Source organism: Gobio gobio (genome assembly GCF_949357685.1).
Source record: "Gobio gobio genome assembly, chromosome: 8".
NCBI classification, from domain to species: Eukaryota; Metazoa; Chordata; class Actinopteri; order Cypriniformes; family Gobionidae; genus Gobio; species Gobio gobio.
In genome coordinates this window covers 58,758,781-58,771,387 of record NC_137114.1, presented here as the reverse complement: position 1 = coordinate 58,771,387, position 12,607 = coordinate 58,758,781, and the positions used below count along the sequence as shown (strand labels likewise).

General features: G+C 34.2%; 1 protein-coding gene across 3 annotated transcripts in view; it reads left to right on the top strand.

Moving 5' to 3' along the window:
• The window catches only part of lsamp (limbic system associated membrane protein), a 233,211-nt gene extending 228,980 nt beyond the window's left edge, over nucleotides 1-4,231 (top strand). For all 3 annotated transcript variants that reach the window (XM_079823477.1, XM_079823478.1, XM_079823476.1), the window contains 2 exons: nucleotides 2,215-2,363; nucleotides 2,468-4,231. In XM_079823477.1, coding sequence (XP_079679603.1) covers nucleotides 2,215-2,363; nucleotides 2,468-2,565 — 247 coding nt within the window. In that variant the 3' untranslated portion in view covers nucleotides 2,566-4,231. The remainder of the gene's footprint in view (nucleotides 1-2,214; nucleotides 2,364-2,467) is intronic.
• The last annotated feature ends 8,376 nt before the right edge of the window (nucleotides 4,232-12,607 follow it).

Sequence of the window (12,607 nt, the reverse complement as noted above, 5' to 3'; positions counted from 1 at the left end):
AACTAATGTTCCCCTAATATTCAACTGTTCCCCTAACGTTCAACTAATGTTCCCCTAATATTCAACTGTTCCCCTAACGTTCAACTAATGTTCCCCTAATATTCAACTGTTCCCCTAACGTTCAACGAATGTTCCCCTAATATTCAACTGTTCCCCTAACATTCAACTGTTCCCCTAACGTTCAACTAATGTTCCCCTAATATTCAACTAATGTTCCCCTAATATTCAACTAATGTTCCCCTAATATTCAACTGTTCCCCTAACGTTCAACTAATGTTCCCCTAATATTCAACTGTTCCCCTAACGTTCAACTAATGTTCCCCTAATATTCAACTAATGTTCCCCTAATATTCAACTAATGTTCCCCTAATATTCAACTAATGTTCCCCTAATATTCAACAAATGTTCCCCTAATATTCAACTAATGTTCCCCTAATATTCAACTAATGTTCCCCTAACATTCAACTAATGTTCCCCTAATATTCAACTAATGTTCCCCTAATATTCAACTAATGTTCCCCTAATATTCAACTAATGTTCCCCTAATATTCAACTAATGTTCCCCTAATATTCAACTGTTCCCCTAAAATTCAACGAATGTTCCCCTAATATTCAACGAATGTTCCCCTAATATTCAACTGTTCCCCTAAAATTCAACGAATGTTCCCCTAATATTCAACGAATGTTCCCCTAATATTCAACTGTTCCCCTAACATTCAACTAATGTTCCCCTAATATTCAACTAATGTTCCCCTAATATTTAACTGTTCCCCTAATATTCAACTAATGTTCCCCTAATATTTAACTGTTCCCCTAATATTCAACTAATGTTCCCCTAATATTTAACTGTTCCCCTAATATTCAACTAATGTTCCCCTAATATTCAACGAATGTTCCCCTAATATTCAACTGTTCCCCTAACATTCAACTAATGTTCCCCTAATATTTAACTGTTCCCCTAAAATTCAACGAATGTTCCCCTAATATTTAACTGTTCCCCTAATATTCAACTAATGTTCCCCTAATATTTAACTGTTCCCCTAATATTCAACTAATGTTCCCCTAATATTTAACTGTTCCCCTAATATTCAACGAATGTTCCCCTAATATTCAACGAATGTTCCCCTAATATTCAACTGTTCCCCTAACGTTCAACTAATGTTCCCCTAATATTCAACTAATGTTCCCCTAATATTCAACTAATGTTCCCCTAATATTCAACTGTTCCCCTAATATTCAACTAATGTTCCCCTAATATTCAACTAATGTTCCCCTAATATTCAACTAATGTTCCCCTAATATTCAACTAATGTTCCCCTAATATTCAACTAATGTTCCCCTAATATTCAACTAATGTTCCCCTAATATTCAACTAATGTTCCCCTAATATTCAACTAATGTTCCCCTAATATTCAACTGTTCCCCTAAAATTCAACGAATGTTCCCCTAATATTCAACGAATGTTCCCCTAATATTCAACGAATGTTCCCCTAATATTCAACTGTTCCCCTAATATTCAACTGTTCCCCTAATATTCAACTAATGTTCCCCTAATATTCAACGAATGTTCCCCTAATATTCAACGAATGTTCCCCTAATATTCAACTGTTCCCCTAATATTCAACTGTTCCCCTAATATTCAACTAATGTTCCCCTAATATTCAACTAATGTTCCCCTAATATTCAACTAATGTTCCCCTAATATTCAACTAATGTTCCCCTAATATTCAACTAATGTTCCCCTAATATTCAACTGTTCCCCTAATATTCAACTGTTCCCCTAATATTCAACTAATGTTCCCCTAATATTCAACTAAAGTTCCCCTAATATCCATCTAATGTTCAACTATTTTAGTATTATTTATATACTATTTCATTAATGTTTTGAATGAGCTTTTAGGTGTCAGGTGTTTTTTATTTAGCTTAAGTTTTAGTAATTTTGTTGTGCTTTTTAATATATATATTTAGCTATAAGGTACTTTTGTACTTATTTTATTTATTCCATGAATTTAGTACTTTTTATTTTTTCAGCTTTATTTCTATTTATCAATACAATTTGAATAGATGAAGTTCATCATGTCCGTAACTATTAATGACAGAACATAAAATAAAGGTTCTTACAGAAATCAATAAATCCTACAGTAAATGCCTTCATGGTTAGATGTTCCTCCGTCTGCTGATGTGTGTGTGTGTGTGTGTGTGTGTGTGTGTTAGACTGTCCAGCTCTCCGAGCGTCAGTATTCAGATCAGCGGAGCTCGTACACAGCTGGTGGTCGCAAACGTCACGGAGGACGATTATGGAAACTACACGTGTGTCGCGACCAACAGACTGGGCATCCACAACGCCAGCGTGTTCCTCTACAGTGAGACTCACACACACACACACACACACTGATGTAGTTCAGCACGTCAACCAGCAGAGGTCGCCATTCACCTGTGTCTGTCTGCTTCTCTCTCTCTCTCTCAGAACCGGGGATGGGGCGGGACATCAACGCCTCCAGCTGCATGTGTCAATCATTCTGGCTCCTCCTCCTGTGTGTCCTCTTGGCTCTCCTCAAGTGTTAATGTTCAGCGGTCGATCGTCTCAGACTGTTTCCATCCGTCATCCACGCTCACCGTTACGCCCCGGCTGGACGACCGTCTTATTATCAGGAGAAAAATATGACACGGAGAAAAGAAAGAAGGTGCTCTTTTTAAGAACTGAATATAGTCATTGACTGACTTCCAGTGACGTCCGTCTGTCTGACAGTGTGAGTGCATGTCCCCGCGATCATCTTTCATCGTGTTTCCCCGTAATACTGTTGACAAATGTAAACTAATGAAAGATCCAAGGACTGTCTTCCTCATTCATGAAGATCCTCTGAGATCAGAGCAATCACCGGCTCAGTGTTTGTTGTGATTGATCGTAGAATCTTCTCACAGAAGCCACGCCTATACGTGTAGCCCCACCCACTTTACCACATGCGAAACTCCTCCCACGTCGTCGGCCCCGCCCACCTTCTTCAGGGTGTTCATGGAGCATTTCCTCTAGTGAATTGTTCTGGAGGGAAGCCTGTAGTTTGAACTCTGAAATGCCCGACACGATGAATGCTCGGCTTTGCTTCGCCGCTCATTCCCGCCGAAGCTTCTCCACGCGTCTGTAAATATTCGTTGGAATCGAATGTTCTCTCGACGAAACTTCAGTTTTGGGTTTTTTCCTCATGTGTAGTTAATAATCTGCGGTGGCGCTTACATGCTTCCTGAAATTAGATACTAAACTTTTTAATACAAATATTTCAAACTAAAACTAGATTTACCTTTGAAGCGGCTGCACTACTATTCTTATTTATAGAGACTGATCGTTTCTGTTGACTAGTTATTATTATGATAGGACTTGTACAGAAATGAGCTGAATCTGCCAAACGAGTATAGATCCCGTTATGTATTAAAAATGAAAGCCATTTTAGGGTCGATTTATAAACCACGCTGAAATCCGTACTCATGTCGTTGAGTTCGTACGTCTTTTCTTATTTCTCAAAGAGCAGGTTGTATGTTCACATTCGTTTATTTAAGACTAAAGAATTCTCTATAAAGCCCTTTGATTGACAGCTCTCTCAGCCAATAAGCTTTCAGTGTGTGAGCTCTGATGCCTTGATTGGATGAACCCACGTGTTGCTCTCGTGTCAGTGTGAACACGGGATTTAAAGGGCTAGTCTCCTGTAGTCGTGCCCTGAACACGGATATTTCGGGTTTGATCCGATCCCGAGTCAAGCGTCCTGAAGTCCAGAACAGGACTCGTGCGTTTTGTATCTGACGAATGCCTCTGTACAGTCTCACTGCAGCGCGTGTGTGTGGCTACAAACACACTTTAATTTCATCATGTTTAGTGTGTGTGTGTGTGTGTGTTTTACTCTGTAACACGACAAGCGGACAGTGTGTGTTTGTCCATCCTCTTCTGACTCCGACTAGAGAGAATTCGACCGACATCTTCATGAAAAGCAATGAACATTTTCTAACTGTGTTTATTTACTCTAAAGTCTCCGCTGTCATTTTTTAAATCCTTCTGCACTGTAAAGTACTTCATGAAATGTTTAAAATGGAAATAAAGTCTTTGAATTTGATGTATTTGACAAATGGGTTTATGACGAAAAAAAAAAAGATTGTAATTTTTGGCGGGAAAATGAGGATTATGAATTCTGTTAATCATGTAACATGCAAATAAAGGAATATAAAGATTGTTAGATCTCCCTTTAAATGCTTGTTGTTGTTGTTTTTTTATCTAAAAGTTTGTTGTTGTTTTTATTTGGAGTTATGGTAAAGAATAGATCAATACGTTGGTGTTCAACAATTATTCGTCTATACACTAATCATCTGACCAATCACTGCAGATTAGCGTCACGCAAAGGAGGGGTTTGGAAAAATGAATCGTTGAGCGAATAAGATCAAAATAAATGTATGTTATAAGAGAATGATAGGCTTTTTGACCTTGCATGCATGTAAACCTGTTGTTGGGGACTAAACAACTAAAATAGGAACCTTTCAAATGCCATAAAAAATAATTGTGAAAAGTGCTATTATAAAATATTTATAGAAAATACTTATGAAAAGTGTACTTATGAAATACTTATGAAATACTTATAAAAAGTGTACTTGTACAATATTTATAGAAAATACTTATGAAAAGTGCAATTAAAATATATTTATAGAAAATACTTAAGACAAGTGTACTTATAAAATACTTATGAAATACTTACGAAATACTAATAAAATACTTAAGAAAAGTTTACTTTTATTATACTTATCTTATACTTACACACATAACAAGACGAAAACAAAACAAAACGTTAAGTCCAGGCCTGGTCCTCTCTCGTCCATCAGCGGTGTCGCTCGTCCTTATATGCCTCTGCCCCCCCCCCCCCCCCCCCCCGGTGTACTCGCAGGTGACGCTCATTCTCAATCACTCACTGTTCTCGCTCGCTCCTCCCATGTCTCTCGCTCATCCACCTCGCCACATTATGAAAAGTTTAGTTATATAATGTTTGTAGAAAATACTTATGAAAAGTGCAATAATAAAATATTTATAGACAATACTTATAAAAAGTTTATTTATGAAACACTTATAAAATACTTATGAAATACTTATGAAAAGTGTACTTCTAAAATATTTATAGAAAATAGTTATGAAAAGTGTACATATTGAGTACTTATGTAATACTTATAAAATACTTATGAAAATTGTACTTATAAAATACTTATAAAATACTTATGAAAAGTGTACATATTAAGTACTTATGTAATACTTATAAAATACTTATGAAAACTGTACTTATAAAATACTTATAAAATACTTATGAAAAGTGTACATATTAAGTACTTATGAAATACTTATAAAATACTTATGAAAATTGTACTTATAAAATACTTATGAAATACTTATGAAAAGTGTACATATTAAATACTTATGAAATACTTATAAAATACTTATGAAATACTTACAAAAATACTTATGAAAAGTGTACATATTAAATACTTATGAAATACTTGTAAAATACTTATGAAAAGTGTACTTATAAAATACTTATGAAATAATTATGAAAAGTGTACTTATAAAATACTTATGAACTACTTATGAAAAGTGTACATATTAAATACTTATGAAATAATTATAAAATACTTATGAAATACTTATAAGATACTTATGAATAGTGAACATTTTAAGTACTTATGAAATACTTATAAAATATTTATGAAACACTTATAAAATACTTATGAAATACTTATGAAAGTGTACTTCTAAAATATTTATAGAAAATAGTTATTAAAAAATACTTATGAAACACTTATAAAATACTTATGAAAAGTGTACATATTAAAAACTTATGAAATAATTATAAAATACTTATGAAATACTTATAAAATACTTATGAAAAGTGTACATATTAATTACTTATGAAATACTTATAAAATACTTATGAAATACTTATATAAAATACTTATGAAAAGTGTACATATTAAGTACTTATGAAAATTGTACTTATAAAATACTTATGAAATACTTATGAAAAGTGTACTTATAAAATACTTATGAAATACTTATGAAAAGTGTACTTTTAAAATACTTATGAAAAGTGTATATATTAAGTACTTATGAAATACTTATGAAATATTTATGAAAAACGTATAAAATACTTATGAAAAGCTTATGAAAAGTGTACTTATGAAATACTTATGAAAAGTGTACTTATAAAATACTTATGAAAAGTGTACATATTAAATACTTATGAAATACTTATAAGATACTTATGAAATACTTATAAAATACTTATGAAAAGTGTACTTATAAACTACTTATGAAATACTTATAAAATATTTATGAAAAGTGTACATATTAAGTACTTATGAAATAATTATAAAATACTTTTGAAAAGTGCACTTATAAAATACTTATGACATACTTATAAAATACTTATGAAAAGTATACATATTAAGTACTTATGAAATAATTATAAAATACTTATGAAATACTTATATAAGATACTTATGAAAAGTGTACATATTAAGTACTTATGAAAATTGTACTTATAAAATACTTATGAAATACTTATGAAAAGTGTACTTATAAAATACTTATGAAACACTTATGAAAAGTTTACTTTTAAAATACTTATGAAAAGTGCATATATTAAGTACTTATGAAATACTTATAAAATATTTATGAAAAACGTATAAAATACTTATGAAAAGCTTATGAAAAGTGTACTTATGAAATACTTATGAAAAGTGTACTTATAAAATACTTATGAAAAGTGTACATATTAAATACTTATGAAATACTTATGAAATACTTATGAAATACTTATAAAATACTTATGAAAAGTGTACATATTAAATACTTATGAAATACTTATGAAATACTTATAAAATACTTATGAAAAGTGTACATATTAAATACTTATAAAATACTTATGAAAAGTGTACTTATAAAATACTTATCAAAAGTGTACTTATAAAATACTTATAAAATACTATATAAAAAAAAAAAAAAAAATATATATATATATATATATATATATATATATATATATATATATATATATATATATATATATATATATATATATATATATATATATATATATATAAAATACTTACCCTATCCTGAAGAGTTACCATGTAAGTACACTGTTAATATAGTGTTTCACAGAAGTTTGGGTTTTGCATATTACACAGTAATTATGAATATTTTACACTTTATATTAAGTGGACAGTTCCTGAGGAGTTACCATGTAAGTACACTGTAAATACAGTGTTTTAAATAATACAGTAAGGATGACCTTTTTAGACTTAATATTGTTTACCGTTGCTGAGGAGTTAACATGTAAGTACACTGTAATTCAACATTAGTCCTGCCAGTAGTTTCAGTGTATTCCAAACTGGTAACTGCAGTATTGGATTCCATGTGGAATTGGAACAACTTGATTAAATACATATTGTTGTTACAAAATGTAGTTACATTATTCCAGTTACACGTGTAATTACTGAAGTGAAAAAAGTGTTGTTACCAATGTACTGTTACACATTTGTACTTAAGCATACCATTCCGTGAGTTGTTACATATGTGTAGGTACACAAATATTACAGCTGTAGATACTATGTACCAACACATTGTAGTTACATTCTATGTACACATGTAGTTACCATGTAAGTTCACAGGTATTAGGGCCACTTAATATAAAGTGGGACCATTATTCATTTCTTACATAAAGTCAAAGTGGACAAAAATTCAAAATTACAACAGTGTATACTATTACATAAAAGTGGAAATTATTCAATTAATACATAAAGTCATTATTGACAGAAATTCAAAATTACGACAGTGTATACTATTACATTAAAGTGGAAATGATTAATTTATTACATAAAGTCAAAGATGACAAAAATTCAAAATTACGACAGTGTATACTATTCCATAAAAGTGGAATTTATTCAATTATTACATAAAGTCAAATTAGACAAACATAAAAGTGAATATGATTCAATTATTACATAAAGTCAAAATGGACAAAAATTCAAAATTACGATATTTGATACTATATCATAAAAGTAGAAAATATTCAATTATTACAAAATTATTATTAACAAAAAAAATCTAAATAACGACAGTGTATACTATTACATAAAAGTGGAAATGATTCAATTATTACAAAATTATTGATAATAAATTAATCATTTCCACTTTTATGTAATAGTATACACTGTCGTAATGTAAAAATTTTGTCAATAATGACTTCATGTAATAATTGAATTATATCCACTTTAATGTAATAGTATATACTGTCGTGATTTTTCATTTTTGTCCACTTTGACTTTAAGTAATAATTGAGTCATTTTCACTTTTATGTAATAGTATACACTGTCGTAATTTTGATTTGTTTGTACATAAAGTCATTATTGACAAAAATTCTAAATTATGGTATTGTATACTATTACATAAAAATGGAAATTATTCAATTATTACATAAAGTCATTATTGACAGAAATTCAAAATTACGACAGTGTATACTATTACATAAAAGTGGAAATTATTAAATTATTACATAAAGTAATTATTGACAAAAAAATCTAAATTACAACAGTGTATACTATTACATAAAAGTGGAAATGATTAAATTATTACAAAGTCAAAGATGACAAAAATTCAAAATTACGACAGTGTATACTATTACATAAAAGTGGAATTTATTAAATTATTACATAAAGTCAAAGTGGACAAAAATTCTAAATTATGACAGTGTATACTATTAACATAAAAGTGGAAATTATTCAATTATTACATAGAGTCAAACTGGACAAAAATTCAAAATTATGACAGTGTAAATATTACATTAAAGTGGAAATTATTCATTTATTACATAAAGTCATTATTGACCAAAATAAAAAATTATGACAGTGTATACTATTACATAAAAGTGAAAATGATTCAATTATCATATAAAGTCAAAGTGGACAAACATTCTAAATTACAACAGTGTATACTATTACATAAAAGTGGATATGATTCAATAATTACATAAAGTCTTTATTGACAAAAATTCAAAATTACAACAGTGTATACAATTCCATAAAAGTGGAAATTATTCAATTATTACATAAAGTCAAAATGGACAAAAATTCAAAATTATGACAGTGTATACTATTACATTAAAGTGGAAATGATTAATTTATTACATGAAGTAATTATTGACAAAAATTCAAAATTATGACAGTGTATACAATTACATAAAAGTGGAATTTATTCAATTAATACATAAAGTCATTATTGACAAAAATTCAGAATTACGACAGTGTATACTATTACATTAAAGTGGAAATGATTAATTTATTACATAAAGTCAAAATGGTTAAAAATTCAAAAAAATGACAGTGTATACTATTACATAAAAGTGGAATTTATTCAATTAATACATAAAGTCATTATTGACAAAAATTCAGAATTACGACAGTGTATACTATTACATTAAAGTGGAAATGATTAATTTATTACATGAAGTAATTATTGACAAAAATTCAAAATTATGACAGTGTATACTATTACATAAAAGTGGAATTTATTCAATTAATACATAAAGTCATTATTGACAAAAATTCAGAATTACGACAGTGTATACTATTACATTAAAGTGGAAATGATTAATTTATTACATAAAGTCAAAATGGTTAAACGTTCAAAAAATTACAGTGTATACTATTACATAAAAGTGGAATTTATTCAATTATTACATAAAGTCATTATTGACAAAAATTCAAAATTAAGACAGTGTATACTATTACATAAAAGTGAATATGATTCAATTATTACATAAAGTCAAAGTGGAAAAAAATTCAAAATTACAACAGTGTAAACTATTACATAAAAGTGGAAATGATTAATTTATTACATAAAGTCACTATTGACAAAAAAAATCTGAATTGCAACAGTGTATACTATTACATAAAAGTGGAAATGATTCAATTATTACATAAAGTCAAAGTTGACAAAAATTCAAAATTACGACAGTGTATACTATTACATAAAAGTGGAAATGATTCAATTATTACATAAAGTCATTAATGACAAAAATTCAAAATTACAACAGTGTATACTATTACATAAAAGTGGAAATTATTCAATTATTACATAAAGTCATTAATGACAAAAATTCAAAATTACAACAGTGTATACTATTACATAAAAGTGGAAATTATTCAATTATTACATAAAGTCAAAATGGACAAAAATTTAAAATTACGACAGTGTATACTATTACATAAAAGTGAATATGATTCAATTATTACATAAAGTCAAAATGGACAAAATTTCAAAATTACGACAGTGTATACTATTACATAAAAGTGGAAATGATTAAATTATTCCATAAAGTAATTATTGACAAAAATTCAAAATTACGACAGTGTATACTATTACATAAAAGTGAATATGATTCAATTATTACATAAAGTCAAAGTGGACAAAAATTCTAAATTACGACATTTGATACTATTACATAAAATTGGAAATGGTTCAATTATTACAGTTCCCTTTCGTTCAGTCACTACGACGTACGTTAGTGACTAACGAATGGGGGTTTCGCTTAGAAGCCAATCATCTTCGAGAATTTAACAACGCCCAATGGCAGTGGCAATGCCATGGGCATGCGGAATTTGCATGCGTAACTCCGCCCCACCGTGTGGGTATATAAGGAAGTACGCTGGCAACATCGCATTATGTTTCTGCTTTGGAGCCAAGAGCATCTCTTCACTCCTACAAGCCTGATTTCTGAAGTCTTCTCTTCAGTCTTCGAGACGAGCGGTTCTCCAGGGTGTTGGTGTGACGGCGCGTTTCCAGCGATCTCATGCTGCCTGCCTGCTGATCTGTGCAGTGATCTGCAACAGCTGTGTGTGTGTTTCCCTGGGCGCTTCAGCACTCTGCAGAGCTTTCCTCTCACAAAAGAGCTTGCGCGTGGCACGTCTTTTTCAAGACGGTTCGCCCGTGCACTTCCGGGTGCGATCGATCTCCGTTGCTGTCTATGGGCACATTCACTGCTCGATGTGTTTGGGCTTCAGCACGTTCGGGCAGTGTTTGTGGATGCGTCATGTTCCCACTGCGGGAACGTGACCATCGCGATGTCACGGTCGAGACTCAATGATCTCCGTGAGGAGAGAGAGTCCCCTCTGCCACACCCCAATCTACTTTGGCTGGTGGCCAGGGTGACCTGAGGGCGGTGCCGTGGTATTAAGAACCCCGACGATCATTCCTCGGGCCACGCCCCCTCTCGCACATCGCTTCCCGCGAGTGTTGGACTGAAACAGCGGCCCGTCTCTGACGCCTCGTTCGTTTCGTTCACGCTCCAGATAGCAGTGAGATGTCGATCGCCGCATCCCAAGGTGGGCTGGAGTCCTTTGGGGATGACGATTAGGTTGTGCTCCGCCTCCGGGTGTGTCAGCGCTGCCTGATCCGACCTAAAGTTGACAGCCATGTTATCTCGGGCAGCCGCGAGTCTCGCGCTGGTGTGGAACTCCGCCCAGTCGGGAGTGCTCGTGGTTGCGCGATTGGTTTTTGGGGGCGGCACCCGACAGCTGTTGGGCCCCGCCCCCAATGCCTTTCACTCCCGAGGTGCATGAGGAGATCACGCGGTCCCGGAAGTCCCCGTGCTTCCCGCGGCCGTTTGGTGGCCTCCTCCGCCTTCTCTGCCCTTGATTGGGTCGCAGCCTAAGGGTACACTGGGGCCCCCTCCCCCCACTGTTGAACTCTCTGTTGCACACTAGGGTGTCCACAGAGGGCTTTGACGTGGTGTGGTGTGGCTGTCCTAAGCACCCTCCCAAAGCCTGTGGGCTCGTCTACTTCGGTGGCGTGGTCCTGCAGAGCTTCGGGCAGGCCGCCTTCCCTGGGCACATGCACAAGGGTGGAGCCAACCCAGGGCTCTTCAATGAGCTGCGTGCCGCAACTGATCCCGCCCCCCGGTCGGTGAAGGTGGCCACACGCTCCCTGGGTCGGGCGATGTCCACAGCTGTGGTCCGGGAGAACACCTGGCCTTACCTGGTGATGCGGAGGACGTTGAGCGGGCCCGCCTCCTCAACTCACCCATATCCCAGGCTGGCCTCTTCGGCGGTGCGGCTGGGAACTGCGCCCAACGGTTCTCGGCCGCCCGAAAGCAGACTGAGGCTGTAAGACCGCCGGCTCAGTCGCCTCAGTCCGCTCGCCGCCGAGGGCGCCCTCCCTCCTCCCGCCCGGCCCAAGCAGCAGCCTTCACCTGGGCCGCGCCGTGGAGGTGGTTGAGGATGACGCCCAGTCCGCTCTACAGACTGGTTAAATGCCAGGCTGGAGGTGGACAACTCAGAGATGGGTTCCAGTTCTTCCCAGGGGATGGTAGCAGGGACTCTCCTTCCCCCGGTGGAGGGCCGGGGGAAAATCCTTCCGCTGCTGGCCCCCGGGCTAGCAGCGCTTGGGAAGAACTCATGTCCCTGTCTCTGAGGACCCAGAGACCGGTGATGACAGTGCGCGCCACACACGGGTCCCGCCACTCGCATCCCTCTCTGTCGCCAGCCTCCTGGCAGAGCAGACCCCAGTGGAACGCGCGTCCTTCCCTGG